Source organism: Bubalus kerabau, chromosome 10 (genome assembly GCF_029407905.1).
Source record: "Bubalus kerabau isolate K-KA32 ecotype Philippines breed swamp buffalo chromosome 10, PCC_UOA_SB_1v2, whole genome shotgun sequence".
NCBI lineage: Eukaryota > Metazoa > Chordata > Mammalia > Artiodactyla > Bovidae > Bubalus > Bubalus kerabau.
Genome location: NC_073633.1, coordinates 66,326,216 through 66,352,925, shown reverse-complemented (window position 1 = coordinate 66,352,925; position 26,710 = coordinate 66,326,216). Strand labels below are relative to the sequence as shown.

Genomic DNA, 26,710 nt, shown 5'->3' with positions numbered 1-26,710 from the left:
TAGATATGTGGTTTGCAAATATTTCCTCCCAGTCCATAGTTTGTCCTTTATCCTCTAAACAGAGCTTTCACAGAGCAAAAATTTGTACTTTTGATGAAGTGCAACATAACAGTTTTTCCTTTAATGGATCATGTCTAAGGACTCATATCCTGAAGATTTTCCTCTGTGTTTTTTCCTAAAAGTTATCATGGTTTTACATGTTACATTTAAGCCCATAATCCATATGAGTTAATACTTACATAAAGTGTGAGGTTCTTTCTTACGCCTACAGATGTACCGCTGCTCCAGCATCATTTGCTGAAAGGCCATCCTTTGCCCAGAGAGTATAATGCCCCTTAGCCTTCCCTCCCAGTGGAGTCCCCAGGGCCGGTTAAGAGCCCCTCCTCTGTAGCCCACAGCTCCTAATAGGCAGCCCTTTCACAGGACTCTCTGCAGATTCTGTTACTGCTCCCTCCCGTTACTCCACCACTGGCTGAAGAGCACTGCCTCCTCCCTTGTGGTTTCCCATACTCTGCCCAGACCTTTGTAAATAGTCCCTTTATTAAACTTTTCTCCAGTTACCCAATTTAAGTGAGCCATCTGTTTCCTGTCAGGTCCCTGACACATTCTACAAACGATACATTTTCCAAATCCCAAACATCAGACATATTCTGTCAATTGTCATAAAGCAATAATCATTTATTTTTTTGAAAAGTTGTTTACAGATATTTATATGCAAATGGATTTCTGCTTTAAGATAGATGAAGATAAGAATGTGACATTAAAATAGCATGCAATCAAACTTTTGTTGTTTCATTTTAACTGTGCCTGTGGCTGTAAGTACAGTATTTGCCCATTTAACTACTTATACCATTACAAATACTGATCATCTATGTATACTGCTCACATCAGTCATACTCTTCGCATCTAATAGCATCAAGAACTCTTTCCTGCCACCCAACCCAGTTATCACTCTGCTCAACCAGAATGAGACCACAACCCTGTTAAGGTAAAGAGATCACCCATAAATTTCACTGATTTATACCCATGCTGATCCCCTTTACGAGGACAAATAATCAAGAATTATAATGTATGCAAAATTGAGGAAAAATACATTATTTTCTAGTTGTATAAAAGAAAACAACATATCGAAGAAGCCAATGACAGTGTAAGTAAAATAAAAGCATAAACCTTCACATAATTAGAGTTCAGTGTGCTTAATTTCTGATGATTTCTATCCAAAAGAAGTTTCTCATATTTTATTTAAAATTTAGCAAATATTTCACAATTGCAAAGATTTATCTACATACCCAAAGTGAAGTGGAATTAAGGCAATTGTCCAGATAATTCATGATAAAAAAATTCTAAAGTAATGGCCATATCTCTATATGCAAAGCTGTTTTCTGCTACTCAAAATAAGCAAATCTACTTCTATCACCACTACGTACATTTTCCCAAAGTTCCAATGTTTTTAACTGAAAGGCTGCAGATCTCTGCTATCTGAATGATGAACTCAGTGAGTACAGACACAGACTAAAGGAAAAAAACTGGTTTCCAGATTAATTATACAGACTGGTTATCAACATTAACCCCCAATAAAGGGGAAATTTGCTTTTTATAAACTCATATTACGGTAGGGCTAAAATGGACCTCTGACTTTACCTAGTCCAGCTCCCTCATTTTATAGACAAGGAATCTGGAGTCTAGACAGATTCAGGCAACTTGCTCAAGGTCATACTGAGACCACGTTCAGCGCTTTAACTTACACAATGCTTCATTACCTCATCAGTTTACCAAGTGTGCCAACATGTGGCAAACCTTTCAACTTTTTCATTCAGTGTTTTCTCCCTGGTACATTTTGTCTGGTCATATCTAGAAAAGGTGCTAAGGATACATGTAGATGAGGGACTATGAGTCAGTCACCGCCAATCAAGGGGATATTTCCCCATACTTTAAAATAAATTCAGTACTTTAAATAAGAATAAAACCAATATGGAGACCGACCATGAAGAACTGGTTTGTCATTTTTTTAAATCCATGCATTCATGAGCTCCTTTGCGGAGTCAGGGGAGTGAGGGGGAGAGGGAAGAAGGGAGAAATGCAATGAAACCAGAAATGACTGATACATTTGGCTTCTTTAGCTTGTCATATGTTACATGCAAACAGCCCAAACAGCAAAGATTGAGAAATACTAAGCCAAAGAAGCTGGGCTCCAAGCTTTTAACTAGCAAACGGGACAGGCCAATGAGACAGACCAGTGCTTTCAGTGGCCTTCCATTTGATTCCACTGGCACAGACACAGTCCAAATTCAGTGTCAAATTTATTTTAACACTGCAGTGAAAATGCTGCTAAATAGAAAATAAAGTCAGTAACTATTAAGCAAATTGCTTCTGATTTTTATAACAAGGAAAAACTCTTTTGGCAAATGGTTCTATAGTTATAGAATATGAAGACATTTGGAACTTATTTCCCCAATATGAAAATGTCCCCAAATTATCAAGTTGAAAGGCACGTACCACTGCCCCAGCAGTTCATTCAAGTTGTTTTTAGCATGTAAAATTTTAATTGTGCTTTTAGCTTGTTCTCCACACAATATGGCCTTACAAAGTGACATCCGTGCATATGTATAACTTCTTTTCAAACGGACACATCCTCTTCCCCTTTTCTGATTTTCACTCTCTGAAGATCAATTTTTCTTAGTTCTTTGTTTTATAAAGGACCTAGTCCAGGATGGTCTCAGAAAGATGCACTTCACAGTTTGTGCTCTAATGTACCTAGAAACCAAATTTGAATGACCTTTGTGTCCTAATACAAAGTGAACTTTCCTGAAGCATCAGTGTGATGGTACTTCCAAGTGGTCATTTGTTGGAATGCAAAAGTCCTGGATTATTATCTTTTCTGACTGGTTGTTTAAGGCTTACTTCACTTCCAGAAGAGATGATTGGCAAACTATTATCCATGTGATATCTGATAAGGTGGCCAACATTATCAAATACATGATCCTTGGTCCTCACCTTGAAAAGGAAATACAAATGTATTTAGGCAAAATCATAACAGTTCTGAAAGGGATAAACAACCACAGGGTAAAAACAGACATATCCTTGAATGAGATAACTGGCTGAACAAAGAAAAGTAAAGATGCTTTTCAATTCTGTATCCTTTAGTAAACTATTTTCTCATTCCCAATTATCTTTTTAAAGAAACTGTCATTCCCAGTTAGGAAAATGGTAAACACTTGTCCTAATCCAAATTTGCAACCAACTTCTTTGCCATGTTTCTTTCTGATAGTCTATCATGCCCCTATTCATATAAATATTTGCATCACAAAAGTATGACCACCTCTGCTATCTTTGGGTTAGCATGGCATATCTTTATTCATCCGTTCACTTTCAGCCTATATGTGTCCTTAAATCAAAAGTGAGTCTCCTATAAATAGCATACATATAGTTGGATTTTGTCTATTCAGCTATCCATCCAGCTATTCTGCATCTTTTGTTTGGGAAGGTTAATCCATTTATGCTTAGAGTAATTGTTTATAGAGAAGGACTTACCATTTTGTTCATTTTTCTTGTCCTGGCTCATTTCTGTCTACAGGCACCCTCTGCTCTAGCCATACCTCTTTTGGTTTAATATTATTCTACCGCTCTGTTTGCTCCTGTGATCCTTCCCTATGCTCCAAATGTCCACCTTTAAAATGTCTGGCCTCTTTCAAGGTTCATCGTACATGTCAGACCCTGCAAAAAAGCCTTTTCAGTCAGCCTCAACCAAAGCAACCCCTCTATCCTGAGAAATACCATAATGCTTTGGCTGAACCATTCTTATGCTATTCACTCTCAATTATTTAAGCATCTGTTTTATGAAATTACAAGTACCCCGAAAGTACAGTCTCTGTGTGATGCTCGGCAAGTTAACTGCGAATCCCTGAACTTCTATGCAGTAGGTATTCATTTAATTCACTGAATTGCATTAAGAAGGGCAGAAAGAGGCTGCCCTTTAAGTGATTCTCTAGGGTGACTCCCACTCAAACTCCTCCACTAGCTTCTATTTTACCACTTCTGCTCCAGCTGGAGGGTTTAAGACAAAGTAAACCCTTCACCTTAAACACTCTTCAGTATCAGGTTTTAGACCTATCATTCAGGGTAATCTGAGTCACAAGACTGTGAAACTGTAGTGTGGGTCAGTGATACCTTGCCTTCAGGATCCACCAGGAGAAGATGTTTTGCCTGGCCTCCCTGTAGCCCACTCAGCACATACTGGCCAGGAGACGTTGCACTCTCTCGAACTAAAAAGTCCCCATCCTTCACCAAAAGGCTCTCTGCCGCTTTCCTGCTCAGCTTGCCATGGTAGCAGTCTTCATTCCGCAGCTGCTGCTTAATGTGTGGCAAAGAATGTGAGCTGGCAGGCTGGGCCGTGGCACCTGGCTGAACAGTTTCTGGTGCTGCTGAAGTCAAAAAATAGAGATACCACCAAGTTACCTCCTCATCCATCCTTTCATTCAGTCATTCGTTCATTCAGAAAATATAACTTGAGGCCCTACTGTGTGCCAAGTACTTTTTAAATAGTGCTATTTCTAGAACAATTGGGGTTTTTGTTTCCAGAACTTCCAATGGGCTCTAATTTAATGGTAGATCCAAACATTGCCTTTGGCCTCTGTTACAGGGAAAGGCTTGCCCAGGTGCAGGAGTTTTCCTTTCAAATGAGAAATGGAACTGACTCATGAGAACTGCTTTCATAAGTGCAGAGAGAGGCTCTTTATGTCCCAAGGGCTGTAGGTTCAGGAGAAAGAGGTTTATGCTGTACCTGGATTATAGATAACTTCTAAAACATTCCCAGATGTTTTGAAAATGCCTACAGTAACTTGGGCTATGCCCACTTTTAGCATCTAGCTTTTTCTTTTAACCCAAATTACCAATGTGTTTCTGAGATGCTTCTGTCCAAAAACTTTAAAGCTATGCTAAAGCTCACAGCATTCCTATTAAATGACCACTCTGCTGTTTTTGTAATTCACCTGCCTAGATGAAGCAGAATTGATCAAGTAGAAGAAGGTAAAACATCAGGGAGGTATGGTCTGAGGCAAGGCCCCATGGCTCTACAGAATAAATGCTATCCAAAGTTGAGAGCCTGGGGGATTAAGAAGGTACATTCAGGTAGCCCGTTACAGTATTACTGGTTCTCACAGTAATAACAACTATTACGTAGTTCCCATTTATTAGGTATGATAGATACTGCTCAGTGCTTTACATATATTATCCTCAAAATCAGACAGGAATGAAATGGATCTTTAAAAAGATTAAATGACTTACCCAAAGTCACACTGCTAATATGTTGTAGATCAGGGATTTGAAATGAGATCTATCATCAGAGCCCAGGTTCTTAATCACCACACTCTAAGACCCTTGGTTCAGGTGAGAAAATCTTTTCATTTTCAAAAGTGGTCCAACCACTCTACAAAGGTCTCTAAGTAGATAGCAAGCCCATCAGGATGACATACATCTCCAGAAGCAATAACACAAAATTCTTAGGTCTGAATCCTGATAAAAACTATCTGTTTATTTTGTTGGCCATGCTGCACAGCATGTAGGATCTTAGTTCCCCGACCATAATCAAACCCATGCCCCCTGCAGTGGAAGGGCAGAATCCTAACCACTGGACTTCCAGGGGATTCCCAAAAGTTGTATGCTTAATATAGTAAATTTACTAGGAAAATAACCACAGAAATCAGATTTTGTCTTTTTAAGTGCAAAGGCTCTTTTGCATAGAAGCCAGATTTCTCTTTATAAATGCAAAGGAATGTTTATATACCCTTACACAAGGGTCTCACAAATGAGAAATCCTCTTGACTTTAAGTTTTACAAGTTACACAAGACAAGTGCCCTGTGGACATAATCAAGTCTCCTGTTAATACATTATAGGTTTTTCCCTATTGAAGAACATCTCTCTGTATATCACAATTTCAACACAGTATTCATGAATATATCTTTTTGCAAATGTCTTTAGTCTGTATCTAATGGCTAAAGATATTCTTTTCTACAAACAATCAGGCTGTATCTATTGTTAGCAGGAAAAAGGCTGAAGGAATGTGTCCAGACTTGATGAATAATATTCGTAGTTGGCCTTAGCATTGCCTGCTTTCAGGCATAATAGAGAACTTCTGATGAGTAGCTACGTGTTTGTTTGTATAAGCAAGCGATGCAGTGTTATGTGAGTGTGAGGGAGATGCACACACAGTGTGTTCAGGCACACACATCTTAGCGCATGATGGCTTTGGTTTATTCTGAGATTGTGGAGTGCTCTCGGACAAGGACAAAACAAAAGAAAAACAGACATTATATCATCTTGAAAAGAGGCAATAGATCATGGGTCAGCCTGAGGATATGGACATTATTTTCCTAACATAGTTTCCCAAATTATTACAATTTCAATCATCCAAACATTTGTTAAAAATATAACTTTTCTAAAAGTTATAAAAGAAAAAGGATAAAAGTGATACCACTCAAATACAAAGGATCATAAGAGACTAAACAATTATATGCCAACAAACTGGATAACTTAGAAAACAATGGATAGATTCCTAAAAACATACAACCCATCAAGCCTGAATCATGAAGAAATAAAAAATTTCAACAGAGGAATTACTAGCAAGAAAACTGAACAACTAATCAAAAGCATCCAACAAAAAGAGTCCACAAACAGATGGCTTCACTAGTGAATTCTGCCAAACATTTAAAGACTAATTAATGTCAATTCTTCTCAATCTCATCCAAAAAAATAGGAAGGGACATTTCCAAACTCATTACTCTTAATACCAAAACCAAACAAGGACACCACAAGAACAGAAAATTACAGGCCGATATCACTGATGAATATAGATGTAAGAATCCTCAAAGAAATACTAACACACAAAAATCAACAATAAAACAATCAAGTGGGATTTATTTCAGGTATAAAGAGAGTTCAACATCCACAAATCAATGTGACACACCACATGAACAAAATCAAAGATAAAAACCATATGATCACCTCAATAGAGGCAGAAAAGGCATTTGACAAAATTCAATATCCATTCTGATAAAAAACTCTCAACAAAGTCAGTATAGAGGCAACGTACATCAACATAGTAAAGGCCATATAAGTCCATAGCTAACATCATACTTAATGGTAAAAAGCTCAAAGCTTTTCCGGTAAGATCAGGAACAAGGATGCCCATTCTCACTACTTTTATTCAACACAGTATTGGACGTCCTAACCAGAGCAATCAGGCAAGAAAAGAAAATACATCCAAATCAGAAAGGAAGACGTAAAACTGTCTTATTTGCAGGTGACATTATATACAGAAAACAATAAAAACGCCATAAGAAATAAAACTACTAGAATAAACAAATTCAGTAAAATTACAGGATACAAATTAATATACAAAAATTAGTTTCATTTCTATACATTAAAAGGAACCAAGATCAAACTGCCAATATCCGCTGGATCATGGAAAAAGCAAGAGAGTTCCAGAATATACATCTATTTCTGTTTTATTGACTACGCCAAAGCCTTTGACTGTGTGGATCACAATAAAATGTGGAAAATTCTGAAAGAGATGGGAATACCAGACCACCTGACCTGCCTCTTGAGAAACCTGTATGCAGGTCAGGAAGCAACAGTTAGAACTGGACATGGAACAACAGACTGGTTCCAAATAGGAAAAAGAGTATGTCAAGGCTCTATATTGTCACCCTGCTTATTTAACTTATATGCAGAGTACATCATGAGAAACACTGGGCTGGATGAAGCACAAGCTGGAATCAAGATTGCTAGGAGGAATATCAATAACCTAAGATATGCAGATGACACCACCCTTATGGCAGAAAGTGAAGAGGAACTAAAAAGCCTCTTGATGAAAGTGAAAGAGGAGAGTGAAAAAGTTGGCTTAAAGCTCAACATTCAGAAAACAAAGATCATGGCATCCGGTCCCATCACTTCATGGGAAATAGATGGGGAAACAGTGGAAACAGTGGCTGACTTTATTTTTGGGGGCTCCAAAATCACTGCAGATGGTGATTGCAGCCATGAAATTAAAAGACGCTTTCTCCTTGGAAGGAAAGTTATGACCATCTTAGCATATTCAAAAGCAGAGACATTACTTTGTCAACAAAGGTCCATCTAGTCAAGGCTATGGTTTTTCCAGTGGTCATGTATGGATGTGAGAGTTGGACTATAAAGAAAGCTGATTGCAGAAGAATTGATGCTTTTGAACTGTGGTGTTGGAGAAGACTCTTGAGAGTCCCTTAGACTGCAAGGAGATCCAACCAGTCCATCCTAAAGACCAGTACTGGGTATTCATTGGATGGACTGATGTTGAAGCTGAAACTCCAATACTTTGACCACCTGATGCGAAGAGCTGACTCATCTGAAAGGACCCTGATGCTGGGAGGGATAGGGGGCAGGAGGAGAAGGGGACAACAGAGGATGAGATGGTTGGATGGCATCACTGACTCAATGGACATGAGTTTGGGTAAACTTCAGGAGTTGGTGATGGACAGGGAGGCCTGGCATGCTGTGGTTCATGGGGTCACAAAGATTTGGACATGACTGAGCAACTGAACTGAACTATACACTATATAATAAACTATTAGAGAAATTAGGAAAACAACCCCATTTACAATAATGTCGAAAAGAAAAAGATACTTAAGAATAAATTTAACCAGGGAAGTGAAAGATCTGTACACTGAGAACTGACATTGATGAAAAAAAAAAAACTGAAGACACCAACAAATGGAAAGAAATTCTGGGCTCATGAATTAAAAGAATATTTTTTAAATGTCCATACTACCCAAAGCAATCTATAAATTCCACAGAATCCTTTATCAAAATTTCAATGGGATTTTTTTTCACACAATCCCCCAAATTTGTATGGAACCACAAAAGATCTCAAATAACCAAAGCAATCTTGTGAAAGATGGATAAAGCTGAAGGCATCATGTGTTCTGATTTCAAACTATATTACAAAGCTGGAAGATCCCCTGGAGAAGAGAATGGCAACCCACTCCAGGATTCATGCCTGGAGAATCCCATGGACAGAGGAGCCTGACAGGCTACAGTCCACGGGGTCACAGTGAGTCAAACACAACTGAGCAACTAACACTAACAACACAGTAGTCAAAATAGTATGGTTTTGGCATGAAAACAGGCACATAGATCAATGGGACAAAACATAGAGACTAGAAATAAATCTATACATACAGGGTCAATTCATTTCCAATGAAAGAGCCAAGAACACACAACAGGGACAGGATAGTTTCTTCAATAAATGGTGTGGGAAAACTGGACAACCACATGCAAAAGAATGAAACTGGGTGCTTATCCTGTACCATTCACAATAATCAACTCAAAATGGATTAAAGAATTTTGCACCTAGTTTTATGTCCCTGGATATGTTCCAGTGTCTCCTGGTTCATACTCTATGATAACTTGAATAGAATTTGTATCCTACTGTTGTGTGAAAATTATATAAATTTTAATTATGTTGAATTGGTTCATGGTGCTTTTCAGGCCTACCATATCCTTCTACTTTTCTGTATATTCATTCTGTTAATTTTTGAGTTTGATATTGAAAGTCCAATTAAAAATCTTAATTTATCTACTTAAAAAATTGTAATATATAGTGGAACCATATGTAACTTTGTTCTATATTTTCCAAGTCTCCTGTAAATGTGTTATCATACTTTCATAATTTAAAAAGTAAAAAAGAAAGAGAAAAAAATGGATTAAAAACTTGAACATAAAACCTGAGACCATAAAACTCTGAGAAGAAAACAAGGGGTAAGCTCCTTGACATCAATCTTGGCAATGGTGTTTGGATGTGACACCAAAAACAAGGGCAACAAAAGCAAAAACAAACAAGTGGAACTACTTCAGACCAAAAGTCTGCACAGTAAGGGAAACCAAAGAAAAGGCAACCTACAAAATGGAAAAAATATTTTCAAATCATCTATCTGATGAATTAATATCCTAAATATATGAACACACGCAACTCAACGTCAAAAAATAAACAATCTGATTTTAAAATGGGCAGAGAAACTGAATAGACATCTTTCCAAAGAAAACACACAAATGGCCAACAGGTACATGTAAAGGTGCTCAACATCACTAATCGTTAAGAATATGCAAATCAAAACTGCAATGAAATTATCACCTCACACTGGTTAGAATGGCGATCATCAAAAAGACAAGAGAGAAATGTTGATGAGAAAAGAGAACCCTTGTGCACTCTTGGTGCGAATGAATGTAAACTGATGCAGCCATGTGGAAAATAGGATGGAGGGTCTTCAAAAACAATTAAAAAAAAAAAACTGCCATATGATCTAGCAATTCTACTTTTTGGTATATATCTGAAGGAAATGAAATCATTATCTCAAAGAGATATCTATATCCCCATGTGCACTGCAGCCTTATTTACAATATCCAAGACATGGAAATAATCCTAAGTATTCCACTGGCAGATGAACAGATGAAGTAAATACACAGTGGGACATTATTCAGCCATAAAAAAGAAGGCAGTCTTGCCAACTGCAACAAGGATAGACCTTGAAGGCATTATGCTAAATGAAAGAACACAGAGAAAGACAGACACTATGTGAGCTGACTTATATGTGAAATCCCCAAAAAACAGAACTCACAGAAACAGAAAACAGATTGATGACTGCCAGAAGCAGAGAGTGAGGGATGGGGGAAATGGTAAAAAAGGTATTATCTTAGAGTATGTAAGACAAAGGAAAAGCTACATGTCTATTAAGATACATTACAAAGCCACAGTAATTCATAAATAGTAATCAATATACTGGTAAACAATAAGTGGGCCAATATAAAAAGCAGAATGAAGGCCCAGAAAGAGATTCCCATATATAGGAGGAATCTAGTAAAATGGAGAGTGGCATTAGAAAAAGAGAAGATTGTTTAGTTAATGTAGTTTGGAAAATTAGATCACTTAGATAAAATTAAGCTAGATCCCTATATCTCATAGAAAATATAAAGTTTAGGTGAAATAAGTTTATTTGGAAATAAAACTACAAAGGCAATAGAAGAAAACATAGTACAAGTTAAAGAGGAGAAAATTGTAAAAGAATAGAAGGAAGATATAATAAAGATAAAAATGGAAGTCAATGAAACAGAAAACAACAAAAAATTAAATAAAACCTGATTCCTTTGGAGAGAACAATTAAATTAATAAATCTCAAAACTGATCAAGAAAAAAAGAACACAGAAATTACAAATAACAGGAAAGAGAGAAGGCATCCTTCAGGCAATAAAAGGACAGTATTATGAGAAATTTCATGTGGAATTGACTCTAAATGGATAGAGTGAAATCCTACTAAGTTTTTAAGGAAGTTACATTGCAAAAGAAATCATAGTCCCTTTTAGTATATGGCTTTTTGCCCTCTAAAGCAAACTCCAATCTCTCAAGTCCACATCAACAGGAAATAAGCTGCCCAAGTGGTGAAACCCCAAGAAAGGCACTTTATCCCACATCTACTTTAGATGGACATGTGAAGGATAATAGCAGCAACAACCCAGATGACAGTGGACATGGAGATTCTTTCTATAATGCTGAACCAGTCCAAGCAAATCTACTTCTCCACTTCTAGCTCAGGGAATCTTCACAATTACTGCCTGGCAGGATTTGGTAATCACTATGGACCAGCGATTTACCGTCTGGGCTACCAGGACTCTGTCTGCAATGCAGAAGACCCAGGTTCGATCCCTGGGTTGGGAAGATCCCTTGGAAAAGGGCCTGGCAACCTACTCTAGTATTTTTGCCTGGAGAATCCCATGGACAGAGGAATCTGGTGGGCTACAGGTCCAAAGGGTCACAAAGAGCTGGACATGACTGAAGCCACCTTTTTTTTATAATGGACCAGTGACTGCTGTATGTTTTATTTGCTTCTCTTCTGGGAATGTGGATTTTTATTGCGGCTATTCTTATTCCTCTTATTCCTTAATTTTGGATGTGGAAGGGGGCAGACAACTTGGCAAATATGATCCCCATCCAGTCTTGACTGAGAGGATTTCACCATCACCCACGTGTCACAGACTTTAGGCAGGATTCTGTAATTATTTCCCGTATTTGCAAGGTCAAATGTTCTAGGTGAAAATAAGAGTTCATGGATATTTGAGTGGCAGAAAGGTGTGCTGTGGCAGGGACAGTTAATTGTGTATCAATTGTGTATTCTCCCTTTCATTACATTATGGAATTCCTTATTTTTAGCTGAGCACATGGCCACCCAGCTAGAGTAACATGAAGCTAGGTATGGCCCCATGTTTAAGTTCTGCCAATGGCAGGTTAAGAACAAATGATGTCTGCCACTTCTGGGTCATGTCCTTCTTTACTTCCCACTGGTGGAATACAGATGTGATGGTGAGAGTCTGAGCTCTTAGACTAAAGACAGAGGAACTTACCAAAGCGAAGTTCTTAGACCAGAGATGGAAGCCAGTGTCCAGAATGGCAAAGCTGTTCTGCTACTGCTACTGCTAAGTCGCTTCAGTCGTTTCCGACTCTGTGTGATCCCATAGACGTCAGCCCACAGACTCCCCTGTCCCTGGGATTCTCCAGGCAAGAACACTGGAGCGGGTTGCCATTGCCTTCTCCAATGCAGGAAAGTGAAGTGAAAGTGAAGTCACTCAGTCATGTCCAACTCTTAGTGACCCCATGGACTGCAGCCTACCAGGCTCCTCCATCCATGGGATTTTCCAGGCAACAGTACTGGAGTGGGGTGCCACTGCCTTCTCCACTTCCATCTATCTTTGGGGCTAATGGGTAAAATAAATAAACTTCAGTCCTTTTTACACAATGGGATTTAAGGGTGGTTTTTTCTTATGGCAGCCAAGACTGAAAATAATAAAAAATAAATTAAACAGTTTCAGTACGAATGATTTCTTTCTGCCTTGTTTGATCGGAATAAAGATTATGTTAGAGCTTTTCCAATAACAGTGTGACAGGATGAATTGAGGAACCCTGAAGGCATTTTTAAGATATAATAGGTTCTTGTCTCTGGATTTGTTTTTGTTTTGTTTTAATGAACTAATTAGTAACTAATCGGGGCAAGGAAGGCAAGTATGCCTAAAGAAGCTAAAGAGAATTTTTGAGGAAGGAAGGAAAGAAACAGTAGGAAACATTATAGAGGAAATGTTAAAAGGTGCATTTAAGACATTCTGCACAAAATTATGTATAAAGTTATCCTTACTCCATCTTACTGTGGTGGTGGTTCAGTCGCTAATTTATGTCCAACTCTTGTGACCCCATGGACTGTAGCCTGCCAGGCTCCTCTGTCCATGGGATTTTCCAGGCAATAATACCGGAGTGGATTGCCATTTACTTCTCCAGGGGCTCTTCCCAATCCAGGGATTGAACTCATGTCTCCTGCACTGCAGGCAGATTCTTTATCAACTGAGCTACCAAGAAAGGCCCACTCTGTCTTACTAGATTTTCTTAGATCAACATTATTTATACTTTTGGAGTTAATTTTTTTTTTTTTTTTTGGAGGGAGTGATGATACACTGAAATTAACCTCAAGAAGGTAGCAAGAAGTCCAGGAGGGCTATGGTATATTAAATTCTCAATGGAAATAAAGAGTGAGAGAGGACCAGAGACTTAAATTATTAAACATGTTGCCGTGAAGGTAGGGAGAGGGAAAAAGGATGAGAAAGAGAAAGGGACTGGAATCAATGAAAACACATTTTGACATTACAATTTTGGACAGAACAAACCTTATTTACTTTCAACTAATGATAGGAATGTTGTTATGGATTAATTTTGCCTTTCAAATTATTGAACTGCCTATGAAAAAGGCCAAGTTTCTTTGCTTGAGTTGTAAATGACAGAATATCCCAGATCACCTAATTGGACCACTCACTAAATGTATTTTCTAATAAAACACTGTTGCTTTGATAAGTCCATGAAATGGAAGCTACTGAGTATATGCTCTTATAAAGTTACTTTCAAAACCTTAGGTCCAGAAACTTTTTTCAAAACACTGTCCCTCTAATAAGACTTCCCTGGTGGTGCAGTGGGTTAAGCCTCTACCCTTCCAATGCAGGGGGCATGAGTTTGATCCCTGGTCAGGGAAGTTCCACATGCCATGGGGTGTAGACAAAAGTAAAAACACTGTCCCTCTAATATGTGTTACATTATCCACACAGGCTACTCAACATTAAACAGTTAAATTCACTGCAGAAAGCCAAACTCATTGCATATCCCATCATCCATGGCACAAGATGCCCTCTGTGGTGGACATGGAGATGCACTACCCAGATCCCCCTTCAAGGAAGGACCAAGTACCCCAAGTACCCCAGATCCCATCAGGGTCTCCCTCAGCTGTAGAGAGCTGTTGGCCCAATGGTCTGCCCTCCCTCATGGGCCCACAGCCAAAGACTGAGATAAGAGGGGCTAAAAGGCCCTGCCCTTGGGCCCAACACGAAACAACACTGATGGGCCTCCGTCCTCTCTGGATGGTTGGCTGAGGTTTTGTCAGGCCTGCCTGGTTGCTCCACCTCTCCCTCTGCCCAAGCCTGCTTTCTTCCCCTCCATTCCTGTGCTGATCACAATAAAGATCCTGCATGTCCAGCTCCATCTCAGAGTCTGCTTCCAGAGAATTCAAATGGGTTCTTTCACTGCCAAGAGTGATCTTGGAAAACTTGCAAAAAGACAGCTCACTTGCCACCTGGATGGTAATGAAAACCTTTGTCTCATTCTAGAGAGTTAAGGTGGTCTAGTGAAGCCCAGCCTCAGCAAAATTTCCTTTCAAATTCCATTCTGTTATTGCAGCCACATTAGCTGAAAAGCTACCCGTGGCAGTCTAGAGCTACTTCCTGGGCCAGTGAAAGAACTTTCTCAGTGACTGGTTCTCCATCTTTGGAGTGAGCCAAATTTGACACCAAGTTAATCTCTGAGTCCAATAAGCTTCAGTTTTATGAAAAGCATTTTTTTTTCTTTTTCAGTTGATTATAGGCTTTTGACTTGTTTTGCTTTTATTTATTTATGGTCCTCTTTATAGACTTATCCCTGGAAGCAATCTGGCAGGAAAATGATGTTTGTCTTACTGTATTTAACTCATAGTATACAGCTGAAGAAAGATGTCATCTTATTTTAGCATTATACAGATGACTTACTAAAGGTTTTTGCAATGAAGAAAATTAACATCATCACTAAACAGAACTGAAATAGAGGCCATTGCTCCTCATACAAACAAACATGATCTCTTGGCTTTGACAATCCTTCCCTCAGGAAAAGCACACAGCAGAAAGCAAAAATTGGGAGTCGATTCAAAGTGTTTGAAAAGATGATTCAAAATCAAAGTTCTCAAACATTGAAATCTATGACATCTTTACAAAGTTCTAACTTATATTAACTGTGATGAGGGAGGGATTGAAATAAGAAAGAATTCTTTTAACTCCCTGAAAAATGAGGCTAAGGAAATAGCATTTTAAAAATGAGAGACAGTGAACTAAATAGTGGCACCAAAAGATATGCTCAAGTCCTGACTCCTGGTACCTGCAAATGTGACCTAATTTGCAAAAGGGGTCCTTGCAGATGTAATTAATTTAAGGATCACCAGATGAGATCTTCCTTGATTTGTGGCCTACCTATAAGGGAAAGGCACTTGTAAGAGAAAGGAAAGGGAGCCTTGAGACATGGGGGTAAGGCCAATGAAGACTGAAGCAGAGACTGGAGTGGCATGTCTCAAGACAAGGAACACCAGGAATTGCTGGCAGCCACCAGAAGCTAGGAGACGGGCATCAAACCAAATCTCCTCCAGAGCCACAGGACGAGCCAAGCCAACCCGGCTTGCATCTTGATTTAGGATTCTGGCCTCCATCACTGTGACAGAACACATCTCTCCAATTCTAAGACACCCAGTTTAATGGTAATTTGTTACAGCAGCACAGGAAACTCATAGAGTCAAAGAGCAGCCACTTACTCTCCTGGGGCCATGGGCTCCCCAGTGGGTGAGGTGAGCTTTGATTTCCAGCAGGGCCAAGTGTGCTTCGAAGAGCCTGTGTATTGATGTAGCAGGGGTCATCGAAAAGATCCGCCCGACACGAGTGCTTCATCAGTGATGCCTCTCGCTGGGACGGCACCCCTCTCTCGTGTGCATTACCTGCAGTGAGTAAAGATCATTGCATGGCGTTTTTGCTTTGTAACCAATAAATAAAATCATGGCTGAGTCCAGCACTGACAGGAAGGGAAAAGCCACACCCATGCCAATGCAAGGAATGAATATTAACCTGGAGATTTGACCTGTAAAAATAAAATAACAAGCAGTCTTTGAGGGAAAGCATCCTTTCTTGGCCTCCCTGCCCCTCCCCGCCTGTCCCTCAGCTGACCCTTTGCTTCAACAGCAGACAGCAGACAAACCAGGAAAATGTGAAGGAGAAACAGCCAGGGGGATGGGGGGTGGGGGCGGGGATGGGAAGGGAGCTGACTGTCCAGCTAACAGCACAAACCCATAAATGACGCTGCTCAGAGCTGTAGCCCTGGAACCAAGAAAACCGCACATACCATATGGAACTTGAATATCTACTATTTATTTAAACACCTTTTCAAAAGACTCATTACTTAATTTTAAATTATTAACCATGAGAAGTCTTTCTTCCCTCTTTGCCAAAGTTTTGTTTCACCAAGCTTAGCCCTGCACCAGCTGCTGCTGTTCATTCTGTCATCTAATGGAAAGAACTCGCCCCTCAGGTTAGCTCCTCCTTTCCCTTACTCTGCTTTCCCCCCTCCATCCTATTTAATACTTTTGGCCAAAATGATCTTTTTACAACTGAAAATCTGATCCTATTTCTCAGAGGTTTAAAAACACATTCACTGCTTCCCACTGCTCTTGGGATACAACTCAGACTCTTCAACAAGCCAGACACTGGCTCCAGGGCACCCAACTCTCCTAGCACCCTAGTCCTCCTATTTCTGCCCCTGCTCACACTGGCCTTCCTGCAAAATAATCCCCACCATAAGGCCATCTTCTATGACATGCCCTTCCCTCTCCTTCTCTATCACCCTCATCCTTAGGTGAGGTCTGTTTAAGCATGTCTTTCTCAAGAGAGCATTCCCTGACCTTCTCAGACTAGACTATGTCTCTCTGCTTTCCTCTGAAGCCCATATCACAAGAGTAATTAACTCTATTCTATTATTATATTTCTTAAAATCTGTACTGCCTCTAGACTGCATGTTCCATGAAGATGGAGATCCTGTCTGTCTTCTTCACAGCTTCTTCTTCACCTCTTGCCTCTAGCACATGCCTGGCACACACTATGACATCAACAAATAGTTACTGAATGAATGGATAATTGAAGCATATTTCACTACCTGATGGCATGAAGTAATTTGTACCACTCTACTGGTCCTGTCCTGCAAATGCCAGGATAGTGTTCTTGCTTTTCTGTTTAAACAAGTACATTTACAGCTCTGGTCATATGTATACAACACTCCCGTGAGGCTGTACCTAGAGTAGTGACATTAAGACTCCATTGTCTCACTTAAACATCAGTCCTTCCAGCCAATTAAACCCCTTCAGGGGACCAACTTCACACTGGATTTCACATCTTAGTGAACAGTGCTATGATTCTTATACACAAGTATGGAAACCTAAGAACATAACAAATAGAAGTCCAGTCAAGACTAAAGCCCTACTACCTGATCCTCCTTTGCTCCTGTCTGTCCAGTCCTTACCCATCACCCTGTCCCATGTCTTATCCATACATGGGATATTCTGAGGGAGGAGTGGGATTTAACAGAGGAAGGGGCAATAGGGCACCTTGTTTCTCTGTTGCCTTTGGCAACATATGACTGTTTCTATTTGCTTAGTTAAGTGGATTTATGAATTAGGTGATCCCATTTAAACTAAACTTACTTTCACAAATAGCTAAAATACTTTCACAAGTACACTTTCACAAATACTTTCACAAGTAGCTAAAAGATTACTACAAGGAAATCAAGGATTGAAGATCATTCTTTTACTGAATAAAAGCACCTCATTAGCTACATTATAAGTTTATGAACAAGAATAATCTAACTAGATCAGAATGTTGGCTTCCTAACAGTTAAAATTATCAAGACTAAAATGTGGATTTATGTCTATTTCATCAGTAATGCTCTAGATGTACACTGGGCCTTGAGATAATTATCTAAAGATAGTATTCAGCCAGTGCAATTAGCAAGATTTTTTAAAAAAATGTCTATTGCTAACTCTAACTGAAATTTTCTGTTGTTGTGTATTTTACAATACATGCATAATATGTTAGTATAGAGAACTTATGCATGAGTGAATTAATATCTACTTAGGAATGCCTGCTCATAGAGATTTACTGAAAGTGGAATATGATCAAAAGTGTAAAAGGTCTGCTTCTAAATTGACATGGACCTGGGTTCAGATCATCCCAGTGGCCCCTCTTACTATCTGTGCAACCCAGGGCAAGTTTCTTAACCTCTCTAAGCATCAGTTTTCATATCTGTAAAATAAGGATGCTGGATTTAAAATACATTATGAAGATTAAACTGAAGAATGTGGGTGAGCCCCTCACTGAACTTGGTCCCCACCTTGCAGCAGGCGCTCCTCTCACTGCTCAGCTGTGTGTTTACTCACTGATGCTGGGCCTCTGCCCACGATACTTACATCTGGCCATAACATCCTTGCCACCCATTTCCTGACCTAACTCCTATTTGTCCTTTAAGATTCTGTTCTGAATCCCACTCTTCCAGGAAGCCTTCCACACTCCTCCCTCCCCGTCCCCATCCCAAGCTGGGTAAGGTGCTACTCCATAATAAACTGTAGGTCTCTGTTTACGTCTCTGTCTTCCCCTTAAGACTGCAAATTCCTTGAGTCCCGAGGAGAGATTAGAACCCATTTATCCATGTATCTCCTTCATTATCAATGTAGGGTATAAAGCAGGTCAAAAGAAAAATGTCTGTCAGCTGAAGGAACAGATGACTGAATGTCTACCCAGTTTCTCTTTCTTAGCAAATGTGACCCTACCACATCCTGAAGACCTCAAGTTAACCTTTAGCATAGGGCACTGACTCATCTGCCCCTCAGAGAGCACTGGCATGAGCTAAACACATTAAGTTTACCATCTCACAGGCTTACACAAAAGCACCAATGTCTATATAGTCTCTCTTAAAAAACCACCATTCCTTTTTTTCAAATGCACCATTATATCTAAGTCAGCAAAGTGGTCTTAAATTAAAAAAAAAAAAACTCACCTCATGCCCAAATTTAAAATCTTCCTAGGGTAAAGTGTGTGGCTGATGAGAGCTTAACTACACATGCCAGGCATTATGCATTCCAAAAGTTCTTTGTGCCAAGTATTACTCTGAGAAACTATCCAATCTGCCAAAGAGAAGATTTGTGGCAGAAAATAAATACATACATAGTGTGTATACTGGAGGTACCGAAGTTTTAAAGTGAAAGCCCTTAGGGCTTGTGGGAATTTAACATCTTTTTGATTAAAAATATCAACATTTTCATTTTAACTTGAAGGCTAGGGAAACAGTATGCTATTTTGTTAATTATTTTTTTTCCACAAGGGAATTTATTATTAAGGACAGGGATCTTTTATACATCTGGCAATAATATAATTAACTCCTTCAGTAACAAGAAGCCTACTGCAGTACTTATTATATACCAAAATTCAAATTTTAAGTCAATATTTTAATAAATAAATATATTTGAATTAAAAAGCCAAAATTTATTTAAAATATTTGAATAGGTGTCTCTCAAATGCTTACATATTAATCTCTGGGAAAAGCCATTAAAAACTGTCTATTTGCTATTTTGGCAACTCCTCTTAAATTAGAGACTGGTCATGAATTTCAGATCACTTTTAAACACATGCCCAAGTCATCACAGGCATGCCCTAAGATAGGAACCCCTGATTTCTGGGTGTCTGCAGATGAAAAGACTATCGAGTTAGGAAAGTCCTTACTGCCACAATAGGAGGGACTGATACCTGTCATGGTCCCCGCAGCAGGGGTTGAGTCCCTCGATCCCTCCATGGGCTGAGTGCCTAAAGGCTGGGCAATGGCGTCACAGTACTCTGGTTCCCACTGGGAGTTAGAACCTGCTTTTCTAAGAAAACAATGTGGTAGCTCAGTGCTTTTCAGGTGAAGAGGATATCCAGCTGGAGGGTTTTTTTCAAACTATGAACACCATCTGTCACCTCCCCAAGATTCTGAAAGGTTCCCAGCTATGAATTGTTACCTTAGGGCCACCAAAAAGGAAGACAGTGTACTGAAGCTGGGATCAGTCGTAGACTACTCCACAATCAGAGTATAACTAAAGAACAGATGCTTACAACAGAATTTCCTATTGTTGTACTGGTCATTACAAAATATATATTCAAGCTTTAGCATAGGAAACCAAAATAGCAGAACATGGTCACTTATCCATGGAGGAGACAGACATGATGGCTAAAATTAATTCTATGGAAAAACAGGTTCCAGGCTCCAAATAAGTGTTTATTACAAAAGTCTGTTCTTGAGTTTCGATCTGGTAATAGATTAGGACATGTATAAAACATGAAAGAATAAGGGGTTACTTTGTTTGCTGATTAAAGGAGACATAAAACCAAGATAAACAGAAACAATATATTAGATTATATGACAAGGATATACTTACAAAAAGAAAAATCTTGAGTAAAGTTGAAATAGCATTGCTCTAGGGAGAACGATACTTCAAAAATGTAAAATAAAAATCAAGGTGAGAGCTTTTGAGGGAAACAAAAGAAAGAAAGCCTTGCCCCTTTTTTTCTGATGGTTCAGTTCAGTTCAGTCACTCAGTTGTGTCCAACTCTTTGCGACCCCATGAATCACAGCATGCCAGGCCTCCCTGTCCATCACCAACTCCCGGATCTCACTCAGACTCACCTCCATCGAGTCAGTGATGCCATCCAGCCATCTCATCCTCTGTCGTCCCCTTTCTCCTGCCCTCAATCCCTCCCAGCATCAGAGTCTTTTCCAATGAGTCAACTCTTCGAATCAGGTGGCCAAAGTACTGGAGTTTCAGCTTTAGCATCATTCCTTCCAAAGAAATCCCAGGGCTGATCTCCTTCAGAATGGACTGGTTGGATCTCCTTGCAGTCCAAGGGACTCTCAAGAGTCTTCTCCAACACCACAGTTCAAAAGCATCAATTCAACACCACATCAACACCACAATTCAAAAGCATCAAAAGAAGGCACTCAGCCTTCTTCACAGTCCAACTCTCACATCCATACATGACCACTGAAAAGATATAGCCTTGACTAGATGGACCCTTTGTTGGCAAAGTAATGTCTCTGCTTTTCAATATGCTATCTAGGTTGGTCATAACTTTCCTTCCAAGGAGTAAGCGTCTTTTAATTTCATGGCTGCAGCCACCATCTGTAGTGATTTTGGAGCCCAAAAAAATAAAGTCTGACACTGTTTCCACTGTTTCCCCATCTATTTGCCAAGTGATGGGACCAGATGCTGCGATCTTCGTTTTCTGAATGTTGAGCTTTAAGCCAACTTTTTCACTCTCCTCTTTCACTTTTATCAAGAGGCTTTTTAGTTCCTCTTCACTTTCTGCCATAAGGGTGGTGTCATCTGCATATCTGAGGCTATTGATATTTCTCCCGGCAATCTTGATTCCAGCTTGTGTTTCTTCCAGTCCAGTGTTTCTCATGATGTACTCTGCATATAAGTTAAATAAGCAGGGTAACAACATACAGCCTTGACGTACTCCTTTTCCTATTTGGAACCAGTCTGTTGTTCCATGTCCAGTTCTGTTTCTTCCTGACCTGCATACAGATTTCTCAAGAGGCAGGTCAGGTGGTCTGGTATTCCCATCTCTTTCAGAATTTTCCACAGTTTATTGTGATCCACACAGTCAAAGGCTTTGGCATAGTCAATAAAGCAGAAACAGATGTTTTTCTGCAACTCTCTTGCTTTTTCCATGATCCAGCGGATGTTGGCAATTTGATCTCTGGTTCCTCTGCCTTTTCTAAAACCAGCTTGAACATCAGGAAGTTCGCGGTTCACATATTGCTGAAGCCTGGCTTGGAGAATTTTGAGCATTACTTTACTAGTGTGTGAGATGAGTGCAATTGTGCGGTAGTTTGAGCATTCTTTGGCATTGCCTTTCTTTGGGATTGGAATGAAAGCTGCCCTTTTCCAGTCCTGTGGCCACTGCTGAGTTTTCCAAATTTGCTGGCATATTGAGTGCAGCACTTTCACAGCATCATTTTTCACGATTTGAAATAGCTCAACTGGAATTCCATCACCTCCACTAGCTTTGTTCGTAGTGATGCTTCCTAAGGCCCACTTGACTTCATATTCCAGGATGTCTGGCTCTAGGTCAGTGATCACACCATCATGATTATCTGGGTCGTGAAGATCTTTTTTGTACAGTTCTTCTGTGTATTCTTGCCACCTCTTCTTAATATCTTCTGCTTCTGTTAGGTTCATACCATTTCTGTCCTTTATCGAGCCCATCTTTGCATGAAATGTTCCGTTGGTATCTCTAGTTTTCTTGACGAGATCTCTAGTCTTTCCCATTCTGTTGTTTTCCTCTATTTCTTTGCATTGATCGCTAAGGAAGGCTTTCTTATCTCTTCTTGCTATTCTTTGGAACTCTGCATTCAGATGCTTATATCTTTCCTTTTCTCCTTTGCTTTTTGCTTCTCTTCTTTTCACAGCTATTGTAAGGCCTCCCCAGACAGCCATTTTGCTTTTTTGCATTTCTTTTCCATGGGGATGGTCTTGATCCCTGTCTCCTGTACAATGTCACAAACCTCATTCCATAGTTCATCAGGCACTCTTATGTATCAGATCTAGGCCCTTAAATCTATTTCTCACTTCCACTGTATAATCATAAGGGATTTGATTTAGGTCATACCTGAATGGTCTAGTGGTTTTCCCTACTTTCTTCAATTTCAGTCTGAATTTGGCAATAAGGAGTTCATGGTCTGAGCCACAGTCAGCTCCTGGTCTTGTTTTTGTTGACTGTATAGAGCTTCTCCATCTTTGGCTGATGGCAGTTGTGATTTAGCACATTCAACATCATTCTAGAAAAGCTGAGGATTTTCACTCAGTGAGTCCCCCTAGAAGCCGGGTGGCTGAGGTTGGAAGAGCGTGCCATGACGATTACATAATGGAGAGAAGGGAGATGAGCTGGGAAGAGACATACTGGGGCAGGGAGAAACATTCTGGAGTTCCACAGGACTCTGTCCCAGATCCAAAACTCACCTCTGGCTCCCCCTGTACTCTCTCCCTGCAGTGATCATGGAAGTGGTCCTGGCACACTTAGCAATTTCAGTATTCATTTATACTTTCCTTTCCTTCCTGCTCCCTCTCCCGTTCCCTCTCTGGTCCCCCCTCACCCCCTCAGGTCTTGTTTGGTTGTCACTTCCATAAGGAGATCCTCTCTAGTCCTCCAGATTAAGTTAGGTTTCCATGTTATTTGTTCCCGCAGTATCCTGGGCTTTGAAATGCTCATCATACTTGTAAGCACTGGTTTAAGGTATGCCCTCTGGCTACACTGCAAACTTCATGAAAGGCAATTGTGTCTCCACCCCCAGCACTAGCTCAATGCCTGACCCACAGAGGTCCTGATAATCACTGAGTGCATTATTGGATAAATGAAGAATACAGAATAAGATAAAATAGGACACGGAGCTATTTCAAAGTGAGCTTCAGCACAGGTAGAAAATGGATACAACAGTACAAAGCACATGTGGTAGGCTCCTGACTATCAAATCCTAGGTTAGGAATTTCCAGAGAAAAGGAAAAAAGGAAAGAACAAAGGAATTACAGCTCCTAGAGAACACCCCACTCCAGTACTCTTGCGTGGAGAATCCCATGGATAGAGGAGCCTGGTAGGCTCCAGTCCATGGGGTCACTAAGAGCCGGGCAAGACTGAGCGACTTCACTGTCACTTTTCACTTTCATGCACTGGAGAAGGAGATGGCAACCCACTCCAGTATTCTTGCCTGGAGAATCCCAGGGACAGAGGAGCCTAGTGGGCTGCCCTCTATGGGGTCGCACAGAGTCGGACATGACTGAGGCGACTTAGCAGCAGCAGCAGCAGCAGCAGCAGCAGAGAACACAGGTTTAAAAATACATTTACACTTGATACTAATTTAATTTGCTTTTAGTCTTATTATTAAGAATGCATTCAGAATTTTAAGTAAGCTTAAAGAATGGCATGGAATTTTAATTTCCATCAGAAAGAACTATGTTTTAAAAAATTTAAAATACTACCTAAGTTCATAACGACTATTATTTTGCAGGGTAGAGGAAAGTGATGATCCTAGCGGTACCAAAATCCTCATGTATCCCTACTCTATAAGAAATAATAAAATTAATGGATTACATTGAAAAATTCTATAAGAAATATGCAAATACCCATGGAAGTAAGAGACTACCTTCTAGCTGGCAAGCTGCTGCTAATTTGACTCCCTAAGCATAGTTATCCAGCTCTATCCCCCACTGCATTATTTATAATGTCCAGTTATCTTCTACTCTAAAGCTGCAAAACTTTCCTTCCCAAAGAAATACTTTTAACAATTTATAAGAATAAAATGACTAGCAGTAGAATGGTTTAATGAAAATACATTTCCAACGTGATAGTCTATATATGCCCTACAACCGTGTTGTGGGAGAGTTGTGCCCAACGCCAATTATCATGTGTGGTAATAAGACATTTAATGCCCTGGCAAGTATGGGGTGTATGAACTTGTAATTGGGACTCTCACATTTCAGATCTCTTTTTGTTCCCTTTGCCAAGCAGAAGTAAAGCTTTTCTCTTAATCCTAATGGATCTGACAAGCATCAATTTTCATGTTAGCTTACTGTCTGATATTCTTTGAAGTGGAACTCCCTTGAGCTGTGAGTAGAGAAATCACCTTTCCGGTGAGAGAGCTTTCATGGTATTCAAAGCAGTGAAAGGCTCCATAAAGCAGAACCGTAGCGTGGAAGAGTACACAGGAGCAAGCGAGAACCACAGCTTTCTCGCTGACACACATGACATCCTGAGCTTTTCAGAGTGTGGGACGGCTTCTCAGAGTGTTTGGTTATATACACCTGACTTTCCCATGAAATATTTAAGAGCAAGGGCCACACACGATCACATAACGTAAAAGGAATAAGAAGTGCGGCAGATAGGGAAGTGCAATTGTACCTACCTATGGCTGTGCTTTGTTCCAGACAGTTCTCATACATGCTGCTGCACTTGGAGCTTCCAGGCTGTGCGAACAACAAATTGTGAAACATTTACAAACATAGTATAAGTTCATAAACTTGCAAAAGACACATAAAGCTCCCAGCAGAATTTAGTAGAAAACACCACTTTCTGACACAAGAAGTGAGATAAAGTGAGAAAAAGAAACTGTTATTTTGAATGGGAAGTATAGCCTCCTTTCCCAGTGAATTGTTCGGGAGCTGCAGAGGTGGGTCTGATTAGGGTGTGGGGGGTCAGAACTGTAAGGTCTATACCCTGAGGGTTATTGCTTCTGCTTGGGAGGTCACATTCCAGGACTCAATCCAAGCTCAGCCAGAAAGTGTGATTTCCAGGACACTTGTACAAACACTGGCCATTTAGCAAACTTCTATCTAACTGTGAGTTGGCAGATTGGAGCCCTACTCTACTGAGGCGTATGCCAGACTCACTTTTCATCCTCGAAAAATCTCATGCTATCAAAGGCTTCGATTATCCATATACACATCTCTCTTCATTAACAGTATGGGATCCACTGACACCTTTGAGAAGGGCAATATCTATGCTTTAGAAAGATTAATCCATCAGTACCACGCAGGAGGGTTTAAAGGAATGAAACCGGAGACAGAGAAGCAGCCTTCAGGGTCACCTGAGCAAATCTGGACCAGAACTTAGAAAGATGCAATAGAAAAGATATAGGCTGAGTAGATTCAAGATATTTTCATGGTAGGATCCTAGGTCTTGAAGACTGAGTTGATATATGGCCTACAGTGTGAGAAAACAAAAAACTGTAGATTAGCGAAAGAATAGGAATGCCATTAATAAACTTGAGCACATCAGGAGAGGAATCTGGCTTGGAGTCAAGGTAAAATGTTGAGTTTAATCACAGCTGGAAAGGCAGGTATGGCTGAAGACAAAGAAGCTGGTGGAGTGTGTACACAGATGGCATGTCAGAGGAAAAACCAGGGCCAAGGGCAGAGCATTGGAAAGGGAGTCCATGGCAGTAAAGCAGATGCTTGGTTTCATAGCGGTGAGCATGTAAGAAAACAAGATCAAAAAAAAGGTAAAGATGCAACTTTCTTTGAAATGCATCAAAAATAAGAAGCATTGATGGATGACAGCTACATAGGATGACAGGGCAAATACACTAAAATTATAATTATAGAATCTAGGTGGTGAGTATTCATGTATAATTCTTTCAACTTTTTCTATGTTTGAATATATTCATAATAAAATTTTATAAAACAAGAAAAAGAAAGAAAAGCAGCAACTAAAGATGCAGAATGAATGACACATGGAAATGTTTTAGAAGCTAACAGAAGAGGTCTAAAAAAAGAAGAGAAAGCCAACAGGTATCACACACTACAGACAGATTCAAAATACTGAAAAAAATAGATTTAGCAATTAAACTGACAACCAACCAACCAAAAAACCACTGGTGAGCACTGTAAAAGAAGCTTCTATCAAGCTGTCAAGCAGAGTTCAGATTTTGGAAGTGTAGTGTGGATGTGAATGCAG

The 26,710-nt window shown here is 39.7% G+C and overlaps 1 protein-coding gene across 1 annotated transcript in view; it reads right to left on the bottom strand.

Annotated features, from left to right (window-relative positions):
• Positions 1-665: 665 nt before the first annotated feature.
• The window catches only part of SHC4 (SHC adaptor protein 4), a 134,267-nt gene continuing 108,222 nt past the window's right edge, over positions 666-26,710 (bottom strand). The window contains exons 9-12 of the mRNA XM_055538021.1: positions 25,161-25,221; positions 15,943-16,122; positions 4,168-4,421; positions 666-2,994 (exon numbers count right to left, since the gene is read on the bottom strand). Coding sequence (XP_055393996.1) covers positions 2,839-2,994; positions 4,168-4,421; positions 15,943-16,122; positions 25,161-25,221 — 651 coding nt within the window. The 3' untranslated portion in view covers positions 666-2,838. The remainder of the gene's footprint in view (positions 2,995-4,167; positions 4,422-15,942; positions 16,123-25,160; positions 25,222-26,710) is intronic.